Below are 25,061 nucleotides of genomic sequence, written 5' to 3'. Positions count from 1 at the left end.
GGGCTGTGAGGGGAGTGTGTGCTCATTTCTCATGGTCTTTGAATAATATATACTCCCTTGCACTGTACAAATGTCTTTTCTGTAGGACCACCCAGAACAAGGGGTTCTGTTCCTGGTACGAGGCCTTTTAAATGTGATTGAAGATTACACCTGGGAGGATAACAGCGATGATAAAGTTCGAATCTACACCAGCGTTCTGCATCTGCTGGCTGCCTTGAGTCAAGAAAGCTATCTGTATCATGTAGATAAAGGTATCCCGCTCTTAAGTTATCATTTTGTCATGGAATTCAGAACTACAGCAAAATTCTCCCAACTATTTGCTGGGGGTGGTCTTCAGTATGCCGACTGACGGGATCCCGGCGCACAGTATACCGGCGCCGGGATCCCGACAGCCGGCATACCGACACTTATTCTCCCTCGTGGGGGTCCACGACCCCCCTGGAGGGAGAATAAAATAGCGTGGCGCATGTAGCGCGCCACCGTGCCCGTAGCGTGGCGAGCACAGCGAGCCCGCAAGGGGCTCATTTGCGCTTGCCACACTGTTGGTAAGCCGGCGGTCGGGCTCACGGCGCCGGTATGCTGGTCGCTGGGAGCCCGACCGCCGGAATATCGTAGTGAACCCTTTGCTGGACTAGAGTGCTGACAACCTGGGGCAATTTGGAAAAATGTTGTGAAAGTGGCCTCTTGTTGTAGACAGGCATTTTCCCAGTAGATGGGGTCAGATTAACAAGGAGGCAGTGGTGCATCTCCGTTGTGAAAGTGTCACTCATGGAAGAGCTTTGACTACCTGCTGCTGCGGTCTAAAGTTCAGTTGTTGCTTCCTTGGAACCTGGAACGTTGTTTAAAAAAAGATGGCTACTATGCATCTCATGGCAGATTATATTTGCAGCTCTTTTAAAATGTGTCCCTTAATAATGAATACACCTGTGTAAACTCGCCAGTAGATCTGGAAAACATGAACTGTTAGGGGTCCTTGAGGACCAAGTTTGACCACCACTGTAAGGTCATTCCCCCCACCAACCAGCCCGACATTAAATCAGTGCACTAATGTTTAATAAGTATGCCTCCTTCCATCTCAACCAGCCCCAAATGACATTCACATTTAATAAATAGGCCTATTTGCCTCAACATTAAGTTAATAGCATTCACGTTTCATAAATAACCTTACAACTCAACCAGCCCTGACCTTTAATTGATAACATACACATTTAATAAACAGACCTGGATCCTCCCAATGAGGCACAATATAATGTTAGCAACATATAAATCCCCCCCCCCACAGAGCCCTGACTTTAAAATATTTGACCCTACATTTAATACAGAGTTATCACATTGCATAACTAGCCCCCACTAAGCCCAATGTTCTATTATTAACCCACATATTTAATAAAGATCCCGCATAGTACATTAGTACCCTCTCTGAACACACTTACCATCTCTTAAATGCTGTGGGAGCATCTCCTCTTTGTGCCCCCATGCCTTGCATGCATAGTGGGAGGGCAGAAGTAGGAATGGGGGGAGGGGCAGAGCAACAGATTCCTGCCCTGTTTCTTTACTCTTGGAAGCATGCGCAATGGAATATGCTGCGCTATATAAGAAACTGTTAATAAAGGAGCCAGCGCCCAGGAAGAACCCAACACAATGTGGACTATATGGTCGCTGTTGGCTTACCAGGAAATCTACTTTGGATGCCCATGGACAACGCTCCCCTGTATAGTACCACAGATAGATTTAGCTTGTGGGAAATTACATTGCACAAGACGATATGAAATGATGGCATTTTGCTCGGCTGTGATAATTTGCTAGAGCCCTGGTTGTATCATCACTCCCTTTCCTTAGCGTGCACTGAATTAGGAAGAGTCTGCACTGGCGCCCTTCAGTTGCTAGCCATTCCACATTGCAGTTTGGTTAATCAGTACTCTCTATCTCCATCCCAGAATCCTGACTCTAGATTATTACAGTTTAGCAAGCAATGGCGGGTTATTCAGAGTTGGTAAAATCTTCTACTGATTTGCATGGTGGGGGCCACCCAGCATGTGTAGCGCCACCCAGCGATGTAGGCGCAATTCAATTGCGATCGCATCACCGAAAGCGGCAAATAGAGGTCGACCCCTGCATAAACAGAGGCTGCACGTGCAGGGGGTTCGGCGCCACGTTTCCCGTCGCCGAAAATGCAGGCAACGTCATCCGGCCACCCCAAAAAACGGGCATGACACACCTGCATTTCCTGCACCACTGCCCACCAACACCGCAGCTCCACTGCCTGTCAATCACTATTCGATTGCATCTTTCCAGGATGCGATTGTATAGTGAAGGCATGTGCAATGCAATCGCGGCACATGCGCAGGCGGGCGAAAACTGTCTCTGCGTTTTTTTTTTAAACTAGCGATCAGGTCTGAATACCCCCCAATGTCCATACACTCTGTCTTGGCTTCCTTCTTTGTTTTTCACCAAAGACTTTATATGCTCAAAGCAGTCATCCGTTTTCTTAGTTCTTGGATATAATACAAAACTGTTGAAGGATAACAACTGTATCTAAAAAGTTGATCTGTGTTGTCTAAATGTTACTAAAGGACTCCCACAAAGACTTTGGTGTAAACACAGCAATAGACCGAGCAATAGATTTAGTTAGAGCTGCAGGAAGTATGTACAAACCAATACATCAGGGTTGTAGCTGGAAGATATATTTTTCAGCACATGTCTGGGAGCAGGGGAAGTACTAAATGTATAATAACTGAATACATCTTCTGACATTATGTAAAGTGTCCTATTTACTTCAGCCGGTTATACGCGCAATATTTCTTCAGCAAGATGCAATAAATAGATTTGGCTACCTAATGATGTCACCGTTAGGAAGTCCATATCTCCTGGGTGGCAGACGCTGGCTTTGATTAGTTGTCAGTAAATACAGACAACGAGTTCCTATGTCCCCAGCTCATCGTATTGTTTATACACCAGTCCTTGCACTTGGCAGGTTTCTCTAACAGCTGTTGCTTACAATTGGCATGTCTCTGAGGAACCCAAAATAAAATCCTTTGTAGTTGGCTAATCTCCCTATAACCTAATACAGCTTCGGTGTGCACTGCTAATCCCGACTTCATGGCCATTTGGGAGCCATTGTGCTCATCTGGAAAATCCTAAATCAGCAAACAATAGATGGTTTATTTACCAATGCATAAAACAATCAGCAAGCTGCAATGAAATGTACACAAACACGCTGTGGTACAACAACACATCCGGGATGAAGGGCAGTTATTACATCTAGAAAGACATTTATTAAATGCTTCCCTCAGTTTGTTAGGAACATGCCAGCTCTATATTAATAGAAGTGGTATCCAGTCTTTATTTCACTGTAGAAACTAAAATGCTTCAGACATATAAACAGGGATTTCTCCAGGGAGAGAAGGGTGTGGATCATTAGATCAACAGTATCTAGGTCGACAATGTTTAGGTCGACCACTATAGGTCAACAGTCACTAGGTTGTCAGGGTTGGAAGGTCGAGAGGGTTTCTAGGTCGACATGTGCTAGGTCAAAAGGTCGACATGAGTTGTTGGTTTTTTTGGGTGTAGTTTTCTTCGTGGAGTGACCGGGAACCCCAATTAGTGCACCGTGCACCGCCATGCTTTGGGCAAGGTTCCTTGCTCCGCTACCGCTTTGCTCGGCACAGGTTACCGTTCCAATCGTAGTCCACGTGGATCGTTAAATATGAAAAAAAAAAGATTTTTTTAAAAAAAACCTCATGTCGACCTTGTGACCTGTCGACTTAGCACATGTCGACCTAGAAACCATGTCGACCTTCCAACCCTGTCGACCTAGTAACTTTCGACCTATAGTGGTCGATCTAAACATTGTCGACCTAGACAGTGTTGATCTTCAGACTGGTATCCCGGAGAGAAGAGCGATAATAGTGTGACTGTGGGCCTGGCTTCCATCAGAATTTGTGGGACCCAGGACGTGCCAAATAGACAGGCCTCCCTCCACCCCTCCGCCGATCTGTGACTCTTCACCCTTAGGTGATGTCATACATTGTGACTTGACATATAGGTGGAGTGCTGCAGGCCTGCAGGAATAATGCACAGAGGTCCATTGTGCAGGGTAGGACTGTTTTAATAAGTCTTCCTGCGCATCGGCCCGCTGTTGTTGCACAGCCTGTTGCGGCTTTCCAGGTATTGGCAGTAGGAGCGAAGGGCGGGTCCCCCTCTCTGACCAGGCCTGGGACACCAATCCCGGCAATTGCCCCTGCTGGCAGCCCCGGCTTTAGGAGACGTCAGGGGCTTTCCATAATCCCAGGGATAGACACTTCTATATTGCTTTGCCCAATGGAAAGACACATGCAGTGGTGTTACATGGTGATGATTTAGGAAGGAGCACAAAACCTAATAGGGTGAATAGCCCTGGGCCCCCAGCTGGCATTCTGGCGGTCGGGATCCCGGTGTCTGTATGCTGATGGCCGAGATCCTGACCGCCGGTAACATGACTACATCCCCTATAAATAATAAAACAATTTGTGGTGATCCCAGAGATATTTGTATCCTTACTGCTCTGGATATCATTGCTCTGCCCTTCTGAGCATGTGCGGCAGCCGCTGGAGGCCCATGAAGAATTTGCAGAGCTCGGAAGAGCGGAGTGGGGACCTCCACAGTGGATGGCACATGTCTGGCTTACACCCCTGGTAACATACATGCTTAATCTCTTTTTACCTGTAGTTGATTCCAATGATAATCTCTATGGTGGGGACTCAAAATTCTTGGCAGAAATCAACAAGCTGTGCGACACGGTCATAGGACAGATTTTGGAGCATCTGAAAGCTCTTGGGAAGGAAAAGGTAAGTCCCACTCTGTGTATGTGACCTGTCATTCTTTCTGGACTTCTTTATCTAGTTGTCTGTAATACTACTGTTCCTCTTAATGTAGATAATAGGAAAGCGTATTACATAAAGTACAAGGCCCTCTAAGTACCAGTATCCCTTGTGTCAGGGTTCTGACTTCTAAACCATTATTTCTAGAATAAAAACTGTGCTTTTAATAAAATCTACAATAAATCCATCAAATTATACATGTTCAGCGGGGTTGGGGATGGGAGACCGGCCCTCGGGATCCCAGCGGTCAGCATACCAACCCGGCAGCGGAATGCCGGCGCGGAATGCCGGCGCGGGTGGGGGGTGGGACGAGCACAATAAAGCCCCTTGCAGTATATTATTTACTGTTGAGCATATTTTATTCTTTATATTTCTCTGACGTCCTAAGTGGATGCTGGGACTCCGTAAGGACCATGGGGAATAGCGGCTCCGCAGGAGACTGGGCACAACCAAAGAAAGCTTTAGGACTACCTGGTGTGCACTGGCTCCTCCCACTATGACCCTCCTCCAGACTTCAGTTAGAATCCTGGGCCCGGCTGAGCTGGATGCACACTAGGGGCTCTCCTGAGCTCCTAGAAAGAAAGTATATTTTAGGTTTTTTATTTTACAGTGAGATCTGCTGGCAACAGACTCACTGCAGCGAGGGACTAAGGGGAGAAGAAGCGAACCTACCTAACTGGTGGTAGTTTGGGCTTCTTAGGCTACTGGACACCATTAGCTCCAGAGGGATCGACCGCAGGACCCGACCTTGGTGTTCGTTCCCGGAGCCGCGCCGCCGGCCCCCTTATAGAGCCAGAAGCAAGAAGTGTTCCGGAAAATCGGCGGCAGAAGACTTCTGTCTTCAACAAGGTAGCGCACAGCACTGCAGCTGTGCGCCATTGCTCCTCATGCACACCTCACACTCCGGTCACTGATGGGTGCAGGGCGCTGGGGGGGGGGGGGCGCCCTGAGGGCAATATTAACACCTTGGCTGGCAAATCATCACAATATATAGTCCCAGGGCTATATATGTGATAAATTACCCCTGCCAGAATCCATGAAAAAAGCGGGAGAAAAGTCAGCCGAAAAAGGGGCGGGGCTATCTCCCTCCGCACACTGGCGCCATTTTTTCTTCTCAGTGCAGCTGGAAGACAGCTCCCCAGGCTCTCCCCTGTAGTTTTCAGGCTCAAAGGGTTAAAAAGAGAGGGGGGGCACCAAATTTAGGCGCAATATGTGTATACAAGCAGCTATTGGGGGAAAAATCACTCAGTTATAGTGTTAATCCCTGCATTATATAGCGCTCTGGTGTGTGCTGGCATACTCTCTCTCTGTCTCCCCAAAGGACTTTGTGGGGTCCTGTCCTCAGTCAGAGCATTCCCTGTATGTGTGCGGTGTGTCGGTACGGCTGTGTCGACATGTTGGATGAGGAAGGTTACGTGGAGGCGGAGCAGAGCCCGATAAATGGGATGTCGCCCCCTGTGGGGCCGACACCAGAGTGGATGGATAGGTGGAAGGTATTAACCGACAATGTCAACTCCTTACATAAAGGCTGGATGACGTAACAGCTGTGGGACAGCCGGCTTCTCAGCCCGCGCCTGCCCAGGCGTCTCAAAGGCCATCAGGGGCTCAAAAAACGCCCGTTACCTCAGATGGCAGACACAGATGTCGACACGGAGTCTGACTCCAGTGTCGACAAGGTTGAGACATATACACAATCCACTAGGAACATCCGTTGCATGATCTCGGCAATGAAAAATGTGTTACACATTTATGACATTAACCCAAGTACCACATAAAAGGGGTTTTATGTTTGGGGAGAAAAAGCAGCCAGTGTTTTGTTCCCCCATCAGATGAGTGGATGAAGTGTGTAAAGAAGCGTGGGTTCCCCCGATAAGAAACTGGTAATTTCTAAAAAGTTACTGCTGGCGTACCCTTTCCCGCCAGAGGATAGGTCACGTTGGGAGATATCCCCTAGGGTGGATAAGGCGCTCACACGTTTGTCAAAAAAGGTGGCACTGCCGTCTTAGGATACGGCCACTTTGAAGGAGCCTGCTGATAAAAAGCAGGAGGCTATCCAGAAGTCTGTATATACACACTCGGGTACTATACTGAGACCTGCAATTGCCTCAGCATGAATAGTGCTGCTGCAGCGTGGTCTGATACCCTGTCAGATAATATTAATACCCTAGACAGGGATAATATTTTGCTAACATAGAGCATTTTAAAGACGTTGTCTTATATATGAGGGATGCACAGAGGGATATTTGCCGTCTGGCATCCAGAATTAATGCAATGTCCATTCTGCCTGGAGGGTATTAGAGACCCGGCAGTGGACAGGTGATGCTGACTTTAAAAGGCACATGGAGATTCTGCCTTATAAGGGTGAGGAATTGTTTGGGGATGGTCTCTGGGACCTCGTATCCACAGCAACAGCTGGGAAGAAAAAACTTTACCTCAGGTTTCCTCACAGCCTAAGAAAGCACCGTATTTTCAGGTACAGTCCTTTCGGCTTCAGAAAAGGAAGCGGGTCAAAGGCGCTTCCTTTCTGCACAGAGACAAGGGAAGAAGGAAAAAGCTGCACCAGACAGCCAGTTCCCAGGATCAAAAATCTTCCCCCGCTTCCTCTGAGTCCACCGCATGACGCTGGGGCTCCACAGGTGGAGACAGGTGCGGTGGGGGCGCGTCTCGGGAACTTCAGGGACCAGTGGGCTTGCCCACAGGTGGATCCCTAGGTTCTGCAAGTAGTATCACAGGGATACAAGCTGGAGTTCGAGGCGACTCCCCCTCGCCGTTACCTCACATCAGCCTTGCCTGCTGCCCTCGGAGAAAGGGAGGTAGTACTGGCGGCAATTCACAAGCTGTACTTCCAGCAGGTGAAATCAAGGTACCCCTCCTTCAACAAGGCCGGGGTTACTATTCCAAAATGTTTGTGGTACCGAAACCAGACGGTTCGGTGAGACCCATTCTAAAATTGAAATCCTTGAACACTTATATACGAAGGTTCAAGTTCAAAATGGAATCGCTCTGGGCGATTAGTGCAAGCCTGGAGAATTTCATGGTATCACTGGACATCAAGGATGCTTACCTGCATGTTCCTATTTACCCTCCTCACCAGGATTGTCATTACCAATTCCAGACGTTGCCGTTGGTCTATCCCCGGCACCGAGGGTATTTACCAAGGTTATGGCCGAAATAATTATCCCGTACTTGGACGATCTCCTTATAAAGGCGAGGTCCAGGGAGCAGTTCGTCGGAGTAGCACTATCTCGGGAAGTGCTACAACAGCACGGCTGCTGGATTCTGAATATTCCAAAGTCGCAGCTGGTTCCTACGACGCGTCTACTGTTCCTGGGTATGGTTCTGGACACAGAACAAGGAAAAAGGGTTTCTCCCGGAGGAGAAGTCCAAGGAGTTGTCGTCTCTAGACAGAGACCTCTTAATACAAATACAGGTGTCGGTGCATCAATGCACGCGAGCCCTGGAAAAGATGGTAGCTTCTTACGAAGAAATTCCATTCGCCAGGTCCCATGCAAGGATCTTCCAGTGGGATCTGTTGGACAAGTGGTCCGGGTCGCATCTTCAGATGCATCGGCGGATAACCCTGTCTCCAAGGGCCAGGGTGTCGCTGTTGTGGTGGCTGCAGAGTGCTCATCTTCTAGAGGGCCGCAGATTCGGCATACAGGACTGGGTCCTGGTGACCACGGATGCCAGCCTTCGAGGCTGGGGGGCAGTCACACAGGGAAGAAACTTCCAAGGACTATGGACAAGTCAAAAGACTTCCCTACACAAAAATATTCTGGAACTAAGGGCCATTTACAATGCCCTAAGTCAGGCTAGACCCTGCTTCAACACCGGCCGGTGCTGATCCAGTCAGACAACATCACGGCGGTCGCTCATGTAAACTGACAGGGCGGCACAAGAAGCAGGATGGCGATGGCAGAAGCCACAAGGATTCTCCGATGGGCGGAAAATCATGTGTTAGCACTGTCAGCAGTGTTCATTCCCGGAGTGGATAACTGGGAAGCAGACTTTCTCAGCAGACACGACCTCCACCCGGGAGAGTGGGGACTTCATTCAGAAGTCTTCCAAATGATGGTACACCGTTGGAAAAGGCCACAGGTGGACATGATGGCGTCCCGCCTCAACAAAAAGCTAAAAAGATATTGCGCCAGGTCAAGGGACCCTCAGGCGATAGCTGTGGACGCTCTGGTAACACCGTGGGTGTACCAGTCGGTGTATGTGTTCCCTTCTCTGCCTCTAATTACCCAGGGTAATGAGAATAATAAGACGGAGAGGAGTAAGAACTATACTCATTGTTCCGGATTGGCCAAGAAGAGCTTGGTACCCAGAACTCCAATAAATGATCTCAGAGGACCCATGGCCTCTGCCGCTCAGACAGGACCTGCTGCAGCCTGTCTGTTCCAAGACGTACCGCGGCTGCGTTGACGGCATGGCGGTTGAACGCCGGATCCTGAAGGAAAAGGGCATTCCGGAGGAAGTTATTCCTACGCTAATTAAAGCTAGGAAAGAAGTGAACGCAAACCATTATCACCGCATATGGCGGAAATATGTTGCGTGCTGTGAGGCCAAGAAGGCCCCAACGGAGGAATTTCAGCTAGGTCGATTTCTGCACTTCCTACAGTCAGGGGTGACTATGGGCCTAAAATTGGGTTCCATTAAGGTCCAGAATTCGGCTCTATCGATTTTCTTCCAAAATAGAACTGACTTCACTGCCTGAAGTTCAGACTTTTGTTAAGGGAGTGCTGCATAGTCAGCCCCCGTTTGTGCCTCCAGTGGCACCGTGGGATCTCAACGTGGTGTTGGATTTCCTGAAGTCGCATTGGGTTGAGCCACTTAAATCCGTGGAGCTAAAATATCTCACGTGGAAAGTGGTCATGCTGTTGGCCTTGGCGTCGGCCAGGCGTGTATCAGAATTAGCGGCTTTATCATGCAAAAGCCCTTATCTAAATATTTTTTATATGGATAGGGCGGAATTGAGGACTCGTTCCCAATTCCTTCCTAAGGTGGTATCAGTTTTTCATGTGAACCAACCTATTGTGGTGCCTGCGGCTACTGGGGACTTGGAGGATTCCAAGTTACTGGACGTAGTCAGGGCTCTGAAAAATATATGTTTCCAGGACGGCTGGAGTCAGGAAAACTGACTCGCTATTTATCCTGTATGCACCCAACAAGCTGGGTGCTCCTGCTTCTAAGCAAACTATTGCTCGCTGGATCTGTAGCACGATTCAACTTGCACATTCTGCGGCTGGACTGCCGCACCCTAAATCTGTAAAAGCCCATTCCACGAGGAAAGTGGGCTCTTCTTGGGCGGCTGCCCGAGGGGTCTCGGCTTTACAAATTTGCCGAGCTGTTACTTGGTCGGGTTCAAACACTTTTGCAAGAGTCTACAAGTTTGATACCCTGGCTGAGGAGGACCTAGAGTTTGCTCATTCGGTGCTGCAGAGTCATCCGCACTCTCCCGTCCGTTTGGGAGCTTTGGTATAATCCCCATGGTCCTTACGGAGTCCCAGCATCCACTTAGGACGTCAGAGAAAATAAGATTTTACTCACCGGTAAATCTATTTCTCGTAGTCCGTAGTGGATGCTGGGCGCCCATCCCAAGTGCGGATTGTCTGCAATACTTGTATATAGTTATTGCCTAACTAAAGGGTTATTGTTGAGCCATCTGTTGAGAGGCTCAGTTGTATTTCATACTGTTAACTGGGTATAGTATCACGAGTTATACGGTGTGATTGGTGTGGCTGGTATGAGTCTTACCCGGGATTCAAAATCCTTCCTTATTGTGTCAGCTCTTCCGGGCACAGTATCCTAACTGAGGTCTGGAGGAGGGTCATAGTGGGAGGAGCCAGTGCACACCAGGTAGTCCTAAAGCTTTCTTTGGTTGTGCCCAGTCTCCTGCGGAGCCGCTATTCCCCATGGTCCTTACGGAGTCCCAACATCCACTACGGACTACGAGAAATAGATTTACCGGTGAGTAAAATCTTATTTTTTTTGTTCTGTTCCCCAGCAGTAAATAAAGGAGGTCCAAAAGGAGCTATGTAAACAACAATTGTGCTAATTATGGTTTAAACTATTTCCGTAATTGAGTCACACTACATTGCTGTATACTATGAATAAGTTTAGTACTATAAAGCTGATACTTGGACACTGATATGAAGATTGAAGTGGCAGCATAACTTGCCCACACCCATAGTAATCACTCATCAAGGATCTCCTATAGTGACATTAGGTCCAGCTCATAGTAACTTGTAGTCTTGTTCTGTACGTCTGTGTTGGTTTTGTAGAGTTTGGTTCTACAAAGTGCACTTTAAAAACACTCTGATAATGCAGCTGTGTTTTTTTACTTACAATGACCTAATCAGATAATCAGCAACAGATTGTCCTGTTACGCCTTTGGGAGAAGAGCGTTACATGAACTGTGAATGATCTCCCTTGTTACATTATTCCTGGTTCTCCCACTCATCGTCATTAATTCATCATACGCTGTCAAACTGATCCTATCACAACATTCAGGATGAGGTTTTAACATGGGAAGAGAGTTATTGGCATGGTGTCCCAAATCAATATCTTCAAAGCAGTGTCAGGGAGAACTGTAATCTATAGTAGGAAGGCATTTATCCGGAGCTTTCACACACTCCCTTACAGAATATGTGTGTGCACGCAAATACACTTGGAGACCACTTTATTAGGTACATCTAGAAATCTGCTTTGTAATGTAGATATCTGATCAGTCAGTCATGGGGCAGCTGAAAGAGATACAGACATGATGAAGATATACTTTGTGCTTATACTAAACACCAGAATGGATAAGTAATGTGATTTAAGTGACTTTGACCATGAAAGGTTTGATCATCTCAGATACAGTTGATCTCCTGGCATAATACAACATCCAGTGAGGGGCAGTTCTGTGGGTGAAAAGTGAAAATACCTTGTTCTTAAGAGAAGTCAAAGGAGAATGGCCAGACTTTTTCAAGCTGATAGGAAGGCGACAGTAACTCGGATAACCATGTGTTCCAACTATAATATGCAGAAGATCCTATCGGTATGCACAGCACTTTTAGAATGGAAGTGGATATGCTACAGCAGCAGAACACCACACCAGGTTCCACTCCTGGCAGAACAGAAAACGGAGGCTACAGTGGGCAGAGGCGGAGCCGTAACTAGAGGCTGGCCAGGAATAGCAACTGCCAAGGGCGCTGGTCGAAGGGGGTGTGGTATTGAAAGTCGACCGTAACTAGGTCGACAATGTCTAGGTCGACCACTATTGGTCGACAGTAACTAGGTCGACAGGGTGTCTAGGTCCACAGAGTCTTTAGGTCGACATGTTATAGGTCGACAGGTCAAAAGGTCGACATGAGTTTTTAAAGTTATTTTGGTGTCGTTTTCTTCGTAGAGTGACCGGGAACCCCAATTAGTGCACCGCATCCCCTCGCATGGCTCGCTTCGCTCGCCATGCTTCGGGCATGGTGCCTTTGCTCCGCTACCGCTTCGCTCGGCACAGATTACAGTTCCAATCGTAGTCCACGTGGATCGTTAAGTATGAAAAGGTTCAAAAAAAGAAAAAAATTGTGGAAAACTCATGTCGACCTTTTGACCTGTCGACCTAGAACATGTCGACCTAAAGACCCTGTCGACCTAGTTACTGTCGACCAATAGTGGTCGACCTAGTTACTGTCGACTTTCAGTCCGGATCCCGGTCGAAGGGGGGGCTCCATCCTAGCCGTAGGCAAAACTACAGCAGTCTCCCAGGTCTGACAATCAATGAGTCCCCTCTCATGGGAGTCACAATGCTAGGACAACCATGCCCTGCAAAGCATTATAAATGCAGGTGGTGATCCCAACTGTTGGCTCACCTCTCCCTCCTCCTTCACTGGCCTGCATGGCGATAACGAGACGTCACTTGGAAAAAGTGACAGGGCTGCTGCAGCATTCACAGAAGCTGAGATCAGCAAGTTAGTAAAAAAGTAATATGGTGGGGGGACAGTGTGGCATATAATTGGAAGTGGGACGTGTCATAATGTGACTTGAGGAATACGCAGTGTGGCATATAATGGGACTTGGAGAATACGCAGTGTGGCATATAACGGGACTTGGAGAATATGTGGTGTGGCATATAATGGGACTTGGGGAATACGCAGTGTGGCATATAACGGGACTTGGAGAATACGCAGTGTGGCATATAACGGGACTTGGAGAATACGCAGTGTGGCATATAACGGGACTTGGAGAATACGCAGTGTGGCATATAACGGGACTTGGAGAATACGCAGTGTGGCATATAATGGGACTTGGGGAATACGCAGTGTGGCATATAACGGGACTTGGAGAATACGCAGCGTGGCATATAATGGGACTTGGAGAATACGCAGCGTGGCATATAATGGGACTTGGGGAATACGCAGTGTGGCATATAATGGGACTTGGGGAATACGCAGTGTGGCATATAATGGGACTTGGAGAATACGCAGCGTGGCATATAATGGGACTTGGAGAATACGCAGCGTGGCATATAATGGGACTTGGGGAATACACAGTGTGGCATATAATGGGACTTGGGGAATACGCAGTGTGGCATATAATGGGACTTGGAGAATACGCAGCGTGGCATATAATGGGACTTGGAGAATACGCAGCGTGGCATATAATGGGACTTGGGGAATACGCAGTGTGGCATATAAAGGGACTTGGGGAATACGCAGCGTGGCATATAATGGGACTTGGAGAATACGCAGCGTGGCATATAATGGGACTTGGGGAATACGCAGTGTGGCATATAACGGGACTTGGAGAATACGCAGCGTGGCATATAATGGGACTTGGAGAATACGCAGCGTGGCATATAATGGGACTTGGGGAATACGCAGTGTGGCATATAATGGGACTTGGGGAATACGCAGTGTGGCATATAATGGGACTTGGGGAATACGCAGTGTGGCATATAATGTGACTTGGGGAATACGCAGTGTGGCATATAATGTGACTTGGGGAATACGCAGTGTGGCATATAATGTGACTTGGGGAATACGCAGCGTGGCATATAATGTGACTTGGGGAATACGCAGCGTGGCATATAATGGGACTTGGTGAATACGCAGCGTGGCATATAATGTGACTTGGAGAATATGCGGTGTGGCATATAATGGGACTTGAGAATACGCAGTGTGGCATATAATGGGACTTGAGAATACGCAGTGTGGCATATAATGGGACTTGAGAATACGCAGTGTGGCATATAATGGGACTTGAGAATACGCAGTGTGGCATATAATGGGACTTGGGGAATACGCAGCGTGGCATATAATGGGACTTGGGGAATACGCAGTGTGGCATATAATGTGACTTGGGGAATACGCAGTGTGGCATATAATGTGACTTGGGGAATACGCAGCGTGGCATATAATGGGACTTGGTGAATACGCAGCGTGGCATATAATGTGACTTGGAGAATATGCGGTGTGGCATATAATGGGACTTGAGAATACGCAGTGTGGCATATAATGGGACTTGAGAATACGCAGTGTGGCATATAATGGGACTTGGGGATTACGCAGTGTGGCATATAATGGGACTTGGGGAATACACAGTGTGGCATATATTGGGACTTGGGGATTATGCAGTGTGATTTGGAGAATACGCAGTGTTGAATATAAAGTGACTTGGAGAATACGCAGCGTGGCATATAATGGGACTTGGGGAATACGCAGTGTGGCATATAATGGGACTTGGGGAATACGCAGTGTGGCATATAATGTGACTTGGAGAATACGCAGTATGGCATATAATGGGACTTGGGGAATACGCAGTGTGGCATATAATGGGACTTGGGGAATACGCAGTGTGGCATATAATGTGACTTGGGGAATACGCAGTGTGGCATATAATGTGACTTGGGGAATACGCAGTGTGGCGTATAATGTGACTTGGGGAATACGCAGCGTGGCATATAATGGGACTTGGGGAATACGCAGCATGGCATATAATGTGACTTGGAGAATATGCGGTGTGGCATATAATGGGACTTGGGGAATACGCAGTGTGGCATATAATGGGACTTGGGATTACGCAGTGTGGCATATAACGGGACTTGGGGAATACACAGCGTGGCATATAACGGGACTTGGGGAATATGCTGCGTGGCATATAATATGACTTGGGGAATACGCAGCTTGGCATATAATGGGACTTGGGGAATACGCAGTGTGGCATTTAATGGGACTTGGGGAATACGCAGTGTGGCATATAATGGGACTTGGGAAATACGCAGTGTGGCATATAATGGGACTTGGGGAATATGCAGTGTGGCATATAATGGGACTTAGAGAATACGCAGTGTGGCATATAATGGGATTTAGAGAATACGCAGTGTGGCATATAATGGGACTTGGGAAATACGCAGTGTGGCATATAATGGGACTTGGGGAATATGCAGTGTGGCATATAATGGGACTTACAGAATACGCAGTGTGGCATATAACGGGATTTAGAGAATACGCAGTGTGGCATATAATGGGACTTGGGGAATACGCAGTGTGGCATATAATGTGAACTGGCAGCATTTACATTAACATAATTGTTTACTTGTTGCTTATTATACTAAACACCAGAATGTATGAGTAATGTGATCTAAGTGACTTTGGTTGTGGGAGGTTTGATGATCTCGGATACTGGTGATCTGGCATTTTCATGCACAACAGTATCTAGAGTTTACAGTGAAAGGTGTATAAAACAACATCCAGTGAGGGGCAGTGCTGTCGGGACTCAGTGCACCCCTCCCAGTGACTAAGCATGCACTTGGGTGGTCATTACGAGTTGTTCGCTCGTTGCCGTTTTTCGCAACGCAGCGATTAGGTGGAAAATGCGCATGCACATGGTACGCAGCGCGCATGCGCTAAGTTATTTAACACAAAACTTAGTAGATTTGCTGGTGTTCGTGCGACGCTTTTCAGTCTCACTGCTGATCGGTGAGTGATTGACAGGAAAGGGGCGTTTCTGGGAGGTAACTGAGCGTTTTCCGGGAGTGTGCTAAAAAATGCAGGCGTGCCAGGGAAAAACGCATGAGTGGCTGAAGAAACGGGGGAGTGGCTGGCCGAACGCAGGGCGTGTTTGTGACGTCAAACCAGGAACTAAACTGACTGAGGTGATCGCAATCTAGGAGTAGGTCTGGAGCTACTCAGAAACTGCATGAATTTTTTTAGTAGCAATTTTGCTACTCTTTCGTTCGCTATTCTGCTAAGCTAAGATATACTCCCAGAGGGTGGCGGCCTAGCGTGTGCAATGCTGCTAAAAGCAGCTAGCGAGCGAACAACTCGGAATGAGGGCCTTGGAGCGGAGGCAATTATTTAGCATAATTTGGCCAATACAGAAATGTCATTTCTCTATCGTCCTAAGTGGATGCTGGGGTTCCTGAAAGGACCATGGGGAATAGCGGCTCCGCAGGAGACAGGGCACAAAAAAGTAAAGCTTTTACCAGATCAGGTGGTGTGCACTGGCTCCTCCCCCTATGACCCTCTTCCAGACTCCAGTTAGATTTTGTGCCCGAACGAGAAGGGTGCAATCTAGGTGGCTCTCCTAAAGAGCTGCTTAGAGAAAGTTTAGCTTAGGTTTTTTACTTTACAGTGAGTCCTGCTGGCAACAGGATCACTGCAACGAGGGACTTAGGGGAGAAGTAGTGAACTCACCTGCGTGCAGAGTGGATTTGCTGCTTGGCTACTGGACACTAGCTCCAGAGGGACGATCACAGGTACAGCCTGGATGGTCACCGGAGCCGCGCCGCCGGCCCCCTTGCAGACGCTGAAGAGAGAAGAGGTCCAAAATCGGCGGCTGAAGACTCCTCAGTCTTCTTAAGGTAGCGCACAGCACTGCAGCTGTGCGCCATTTTCCTCTCAGCACACTTCACACAACAGTCACTGAGGGTGCAGAGCGCTGGGGGGGGCGCTCTGAGAGGCAAATAAAAACCTTATTAGAGGCAAAAAATACCTCACATATAGCCCACAGAGGCTATATGGAGATATTTAACCCCTGCCTAACTTCAAAAATAGCGGGAGACGAGCCCGCCGAAAAAGGGGCGGGGCCTATCTCCTCAGCACACAGCGCCATTTTCTCTCACAGAAAAGCTGGAGAGAAGGCTCCCAGGCTCTCCCCTGCACTGCACTACAGAAACAGGGTTAAAACAGAGAGGGGGGGCACTGATTTTGGCGATATTGTATATATATAAAAGATGCTATAAGGGAGAAACACTTATATAAGGTTGTCCCTATATAATTATAGCGTTTTTGGTGTGTGCTGGCAGACTCTCCCTCTGTCTCCCCAAAGGGCTAGTGGGTCCTGTCCTCTGTCAGAGCATTCCCGGTGTGTGTGCTGTGTGTCGGTACGTGTGTGTCGACATGTATGAGGACGATGTTGGTGAGGAGGCGGAGAAATTGCCTGTAATGGTGATGTCACTCTCTAGGGAGTCGACACCGGAATGGATGGCTTATTTAGAGAATTACGTGAGAATGTCAACACGCTGCAAGGTCGGTTGACGACATGAGACGGCCGACAATCTATTAGGACCGGTCCAGGCGTCTCAGAAACACCGTCAGGGGTTTTAAAAACGCCCATTTACCTCAGTCGGTCGACACAGACACAGACACGGACACTGAATACAGTGTCGACGGTGAATAAACAAACGTATTTCTCATTAGGGCCACACGTTAAGGGCAATGAAGGAGGTGTTACGTGTTTCTGATACTACAAGTACCACAAGAAAGGGTATTATGTGGGAGTGAAAAAACTACCTGTAGTTTTTCCTGAATCAGATAAAATAAAATGAAGTGTGTGATGATGCGTAGGGTTACCCCGATAGCAAATATTGGCGTTATACCCTTTCCCGCCAGAAATTAGGGTACGTTGGGAAACACCCCTTAGGGTGATAAGGCGCTCACACGCTTATCAAGTGGCGTTACCGTCTCCAGATACGGCCGCCCTCAAGGAGCCAGCTGATAGGAAGCTGGAAAAATATCCTAAAAAGTATATACACACATACGGTGGTTATACTGCGACCAGCGATCGCCATCAGCCTGGAGATGCAGTGCTGGGTTGGCTTGGTCGGATTCCCTGACTGAAAATATTTTATTCATGTAGAGCATTTAATAGGATGCATTCTATATATATGTATGTGAGATGCACAGAGGGATATTTGCTCTCTGGCATCAAGATAAGTGCGTTGTCCATATCTCCCAGAAGATTCAGGGACACGACAGTGGTCAGGTGATACAGATCCCATACGGCAGATGAAAGTATTGCTGTATAAAGGGAAGGAGTTATTTGGGGGTCGGTCCATCGGACCTGGGGACCACAGCAACAGCTGGGAAATCCAACCTTTTTACCCCAAGTTACATCTCAGCTAAAAAAGACACCGTCTTTTCAGCCTCAATCTTTCCTTTCCCATGAGGGCATGCAGGCAAAAGGCCAGTCATATCTGCCCAGACATAGAGGTAAGGGAAGTAGACTGCAGCAGGCAGCCCTTTCCCAGGAAAAGAAGCCCTCCACCGCGTCTGCCAAGTCCTCAGCTTGACGCTGGGGCCGTGCAAGCGGACTCAAGGTGGGGGGGTAGTCTCAAGAGTCTCAGGGCGCAGTGGGATCACTCGCAAGTTGACCCCTAGATCGTACGAGTATTATCCCAGGGGTAAAGATTGGAGAGTCGAGACATCTTCTCCTCGCAGGTTCCTGAAGTCTGCTTTACCAACGGCTCCCTCCGACAGGGAGGCAGCATTGGAAACAATTCACAAGCTGTATATCCAGCAGGTGATAATCAAAGTACCCCTCCTACGACAAGGAAAAGGGTATTATTTTTCCACACTATATTGTGGTACTGAAGCCAGACGGCTTGGTGACACATAGTCTAAATCTAAAATGTTTTGAACACTTACATAAAAGGTTCAAATCGAGATAAAGTCACTCAGAGCATTGATAGCGAACCGGAAAAAAGGGGACTATATGGTGTCCCTGGACATCAAGGATTACCTCCATGTCCAAATTTTGTCCTTCTCATCAAGGGTACCTCTGGTTCGTGGTACAGAACTGTCAATATCAGTTTCAGACGATGCCGTTTGAATTATCCACGGCACCCCGGGCCTTTTTACCAAGGTAATGGCCGAAAAGATGTTTCTTCAAAGAAAAAAGGCATCTAAATTATCCCTTACTTGCACGACCTGAAAAGGGCAAGTTCCAGAGAACAGTTGGAGGTCGGAAGAGCACTATCTAAAGTAGTTCTTCGACGGCACGACTGGATTCTAAATATTCCAAGAATCGCAGCTGTTTTCCGACGATACGTCTGCTGTTCCTATGGATGATTCTGGACACGGTTCAGAAAAAGGTTTTTCTTCCCGAGGAAAAAGCCAAGGAGTTATCCGACCTGTCAGGAACCTCCTAAAACCAGGAAAGGTGTCTGTACATCAATGCACAAGAGTCCTGGGAAAAATGGTGGCTTTTTACGAAGCAATTCCATTCGGCAGATTCCATGCAAGAATTTTCCAAAGGGATCTGTTGGACAAATGGTCAGGGTCGCATCCTCAGATGCACCTGCGAATAACCCTGTCGCCAAGGACAAGGGTATATCTTCTGTGGTGGTTGCAAAAGGCTCATCTATTGGAGGGCCGCAGATTCGGCATACAGGATTTGATCCTGGTGACCACGGACGCCAGCCTGAGAGGTTGGGGAGCAGTCACACAAGGAAGAAACTTCCAGGGGGTATGGACGAACCTGGAAAAGTCTCTTCACATAAACATTCTGGTACTAAGAGCAATCTAAAATGCTCTAAGCCAGGCGGAACCACTCCTGCAAGGAAAACCGGTGTTGATTCAGTCGGACAACATCACGGCGGTCGCCCATGTAAACAGACAGGGCGGCACAAGAAGCAGGAGTGCAATGGCAGAAGCTGCCAAGATTCTTCGCTGGGCGGAGAATCACGTAATAGCACTGTCAGCAGTGTTCTTCCCGGGCGTGGACAACTGGGAAGCAGACTTCCTCAGCAGACACGATATTCACCCGGGAGAGTGGGGTCTTCATCCAGAAGTCTTCCACATGCTAATAAACTGTTGGGAAAGACCAATGGTAGACATGATGGCGTCTCGCCTCAACAAGAAACTGGACAAGTATTGCGCCAGGTCAAGAGATCCACAGGCAATAGCTGTGGACGCACTGGTAACACCTTGGGTGTACAAATCAGTATATGTGTTTCCTCCTCTGCCTCTCATACCAAAGGTATTGAAGATTATACGGTGAAGAGGAGTAAGAACAATACTAGTGGCTCCGGATTGGCCAAGAAGGACTTGGTACCCGGAACTTCAAGAGTTGGTCACGGACGACCCGTGCCCTCTACTTCTGAGAAGGGACCTGCTACAACAGGGTCCCTGTCTCTTTCAAGACTTACCGCGGCTGCGTTTGACGGCATGGCGGTTGAACGCCAGATCCTAAAAGGGAAAGGCATTCCAGAAGAAGTCTTTCCTACCTTGATTAAGGCAAGGAAGGAAGTCACCGCGAAACATTATCACCGCATTTGGCGAAAATATGTCGCGTGGTGCGAGGATCGGAGTGTTCCGACGGAGGAATTTCAACTGGGTCGTTTCCTACATTTCCTACAATCAGGATTGTCTATGGGTCTCAAATTGAGATCTATTAAGGTTCAAATTTCGGCCCTGTCAATATTCTTCCAAAAAGAATTGGCCTCAGTTCCTGAGGTACAGACTTTTGTTAAAGGAGTACTGCATATACAGCCTCCTGTGGTGCCTCCGGTGGCACCGTGGGATCTAAATGTAGGTTTAGATTTCCTCAAATCCCATTGGTTTGAACCATTGAAAAAGGTGGATTTTAAATATCTCACATGGAAAGTGACTATGTTACTGGCCCTGGCTTCCGCCAGGAGAGTATCTGAATTGGCGGCTTTATCTTATAAAAGCCCTTATCTAATCTTCCATTCGGATAGGGCAGAACTGAGGACTCGTCCGCATTTTCTCCCTAAGGTGGTATCAGCGTTTCACCTGAACCAACCTATTGTGGTGCCTGCGGCCACTGGCGACTTGGAGGACTCCAAGTTGTTGGACGTTGTCAGAGCCTTAAAAATATACATTTCAAGGACGGCTGAAGTCAGAAAATCTGACTCGCTGTTGATACTATATGCACCCAACAAGTTGGGTGCCCCTGCTTCTAAGCAGACGATTGCTCGTTGGATTTGTAACACAATTCAACTTGCTCATTCTGTGGCAGGCCTGCCACAGCCTAAATCTGTTAAGGCCCATTCCACAAGGAAGGTGGGCTCATCTTGGGCGGCTGCCCGAGGGGTCTCGGCATTACAATTCTGCCGAGCAGCTACGTGGTCGGGGGAAAACACGTTTGTAAAATTCTACAAATTTGATACCCTGGCAAAAGAGGACTTGGAATTCTCTCATTCGGTGCTGCAGAGTCATCCGCACTCTCCCGCCCGTTTGGGAGCTTTGGTATAATCCCCATGGTCCTTTCAGGAACCCCAGCATCCACTTAGGACGATAGAGAAAATAAGAATTTACTTACCGATAATTCTATTTCTCGGAGTCCGTAGTGGATGCTGGGCGCCCATCCCAAGTGCGGATTATCTGCAATACTGTACATAGTTATTGTTAACAAATTCGGGTTATATTGTTAAGGAGCCATCTTTAAGAGGCTCTTTCTATTATCATACTGTTAACTGGGTTTAGATCACAAGTTGTACGGTGTGATTGGTGTGGCTGGTATGAGTCTTACCCGGGATTCAAATTGCCTCCCTTATTGTGTACGCTCGTCCGGGCACAGTACCTAACTGGAGTCTGGAAGAGGGTCATAGGGGGAGGAGCCAGTGCACACCACCTGATCTGGTAAAAGCTTTACTTTTTTGTGCCCTGTCTCCTGCGGAGCCGCTATTCCCCATGGTCCTTTCAGGAACCCCAGCATCCACTACGGACTCCGAGAAATAGAATTATCGGTAAGTAAATTCTTATTTTTTTTTGTTGATTTTCTTTAAAAAGCTCAAAAATCAATTTATTATGTAAGACATGTATTTTGGGGTGTTGTGGTAATAGAAATTGGCAGTTTGCTTGGGTAGGAGAGGTTAGAGGGACCTGCCATACTTTCATCTGAGCAAAAGGTGGTGGAGAGTTTGGATTTGGAGGAAATACAGGTTGAGTATCCCTGATTCAAAATTCAAAATCCCACATTTTTGGATCCCCTACTGAGATAATGACATATATATTATATATTGTGTATATTTAGATATATTATATAGATATATAACATAATATACATATATATGTGTCATCTCAGAAGGGGGAACAAAAAATGTGTGTTTTTTAATTTTGGATAAGGGATACTCAAACTGTATTCAGAGACTTTGCCTCAACTAAAGCTAGAAAAGTGTGTGTGTGTGTGTGTGTGTGTGTGTGTGTGTGTGTGTGTTGGGGGGGCAGAAAGTTTCTCACTTTGCCATGGGCCCCGGGCTCCTACTGTAGTTACAGCACTGGACACAGGCTCAGGTTTCTATTGGATAAATGTTACCTGGTCTGACAAATCTTGCTTTCTAGTGTAGCTTACAGATGGTAGTGTCAGAATTTGGCGTATACAATTATGGTCTTTGTATGGTTAATCCACTGTTTATTCTTACTCGTCTCGTAGTAGCATACAAAATAACGAGTGCAAATCACACCAAAGCTATTTAATCGATGGGGCTGTTCTCCTCAGCGTAATGGGGTGGGACAATGTACTGTACTCACATCTAATTACAGAGTAGACACTCGTATCAAAGTATCTTTGGGTTTCACCCCGTGGCACTTATTCTATATCACCAACCAAATCTTCCCCATGAGTTTAGAGATACAAAACATACTCTACTCACTCACAAAATGGTGGAATAAACACATAAGGTATCTTTGTACCAATATTTATAGATTTAATTTGTTCAAGATTAAATTCAATCCAGAATATCCAGTAAAAGTTGAACAATTTATTGAATCGCAATAAAACATATAAAATGCAACATGATAATGCAGGTAATCCAAGAGAACCACAAACAATGGTATAGTCCACAAGCAATATCAGTCTTTCGGATACCACAAGTCCCAGCACAAAAAAACACCTCAAGTTTCCTCCTATGCAGTCTCTTCCCTGGGGCTGTATCCAGCCCTGAAGAAGAACCTGCATAGCTCGAAATGTGTTGGTAGATGAGGTGTCTTTTGTGCTAGAACTTGTGATATCCTTTAGACCATCAATTAAGGTACACTTTGGGCTTAATTCAGAGTTGATTGTAGCAGCAAATTTGTTAACAGATGGGCAAAACCATGTGCACTGCAGGGGGGGGGGGCGCAGATATAACGTGCAGAGAGAGTTCGATTTGGATGGGGTGTGTTCAAACTGAAATCTAAATTGCAGTGTAAAAATAAAGCAGCCAGTATTTATCCTGCACAATAACAAAATAACCCACCCAAATCTAACTCTCTCTGCACATGTTATATCTGCCCCACTTGCAGTGCACATGGTTTTGCCCAACTGCTAACAAATTTGCTGCTGTGATCAACTCTGAATTACCCCCTTTGATGGCTGTATTCTTTTGTCCAGTCCGAAAGACTGATCTTTCTTTTGACCAGTCTTAGAGCTTTACCTGTGATCTTTACCTATATATTTTTTTTTAGCATTACTGTAACATTCTGATTGGGCAGAATTGGTTCAGGTGATGCAGTGGTGTGGGAATGTTTTCTTGGCACACATTTAGGCCCTTTATTAACAAATGAACATACTTTAATTGACCAGCCTACATAAGTAATTACTGTTGCTAAATGTGCAGTCAACAAACTAAACGTGAATCCGTCATCTCACCATGGACCAGATTGTCAAGGAAATGCTTCCATGCCACATAGAATTTAACTGTTCTAGAGCAAAAGGGGAGTCCTACCAAGTACTACAAAAGTGATCCTAGGAAAGTGTCCACAGAGTGAGTGAGTGTACGTACATACGTGTGTATGTATGTATGTATGTATGTTTGTATATGTACACATATATATATATATATATATATATATATATATATATATATATATATATATATATATACACATATTTGGGCTGGAATACATGTCAGGAAAAGTCATACTGTATATCAGTGACCAAGCTTAATGTAATGTGACTGTTATCTTTTCTTGTTGTAGACTCTAAAGCGTCAGAGCGCCCTTGCACTGCTCTTTTTTAATAGTATTCTCACTCACGGAGACCTGAGGAATAACAAGCTGAACCAGCTGGCTGTGAACCTGTGGAACCTGGTTCAGAAACATGGCTTTGCTGACACCAAGACTATGGTGAGCAAAGGCGTATAGGAGAAGAGCGTTCATCCAATAGTCTATAGGATTGATGTTTTATGCAGCTCATGTGTATACGTTCCTGACCATATTATCTAAGCACATAATTTTTTTGTAACCTTAATGTGTTCCATAGTCAATAAATGCAAATCAGTAGCTCCTTCTTGGCTACCATCTACACCTATAGTACCTTACTGCAACAGAGGACTCCAGCTGAGGGCTTACTGTAATTAAGGGGAATTTGTAATCTCCTCTATCTTCAGCTCTTGATGAACCATAAGTCCCACCATGCCTTGCTACTTTTGTAATGCAAAACACAATTGTAGCTTAAAAAGACCAGTAACACCGAAAATGTAACAGGCCTCCTGTATAGTACATTAGACATGATAAACCTTAGGACGTCTGCTCAAGTACAGACACTATTTGATAGCAATGTTGAATGCATATACAATAATAGACAGTTGTATGTATGCATATATAAACCTCCTGACTTGGCAGGTAATCGGGTGTGTTGTAAAGTGGCTTAATCCTGTTTCTTAGTGATTCAATTACTTTTTACATGTAAAGGAGAGCCTGGAGCCCCGCTCTGCTTCAGAAGCTCTAATATATGTTGTAAAATAAAATTACATTTTTAACAATGTGTTATGTCCGGATTGGGTATAGATCATCAGATCTACATGAAAAAGGTCTACAGTCATAAGGTTGGCAGGGTCAAAATGTCAACATGACAAAAGGTAGACGGTAGGAAATGTTGACAGGGTTAAAAAGTCGACACATGAAAAGGTTGACATGCCAAAACGTCGATAGAAAAAAAGGAAGACACAATAAAAATTTTAATGTCAAAGCACATGGAACCCCAATTAGTGTA

At 46.6% G+C, this 25,061-nt stretch overlaps 1 protein-coding gene across 1 annotated transcript in view; it reads left to right on the top strand.

Moving 5' to 3' along the window:
- VPS35L (VPS35 endosomal protein sorting factor like) overlaps positions 1-25,061 on the top strand; it is a 154,104-nt gene that overhangs the window by 126,741 nt on the left and 2,302 nt on the right. The window contains exons 28-30 of the mRNA XM_063934448.1: positions 86-251; positions 4,708-4,826; positions 24,047-24,193. Of these exons, the coding sequence (XP_063790518.1) occupies positions 86-251; positions 4,708-4,826; positions 24,047-24,193 (432 nt within the window). The remainder of the gene's footprint in view (positions 1-85; positions 252-4,707; positions 4,827-24,046; positions 24,194-25,061) is intronic.

Source organism: Pseudophryne corroboree, chromosome 7 (genome assembly GCF_028390025.1).
Source record: "Pseudophryne corroboree isolate aPseCor3 chromosome 7, aPseCor3.hap2, whole genome shotgun sequence".
NCBI classification, from domain to species: domain Eukaryota; kingdom Metazoa; phylum Chordata; class Amphibia; order Anura; family Myobatrachidae; genus Pseudophryne; species Pseudophryne corroboree.
The sequence above is the reverse complement of the archived record's forward strand: the minus strand, read 5'-3'. Positions and strand labels throughout refer to the sequence as shown.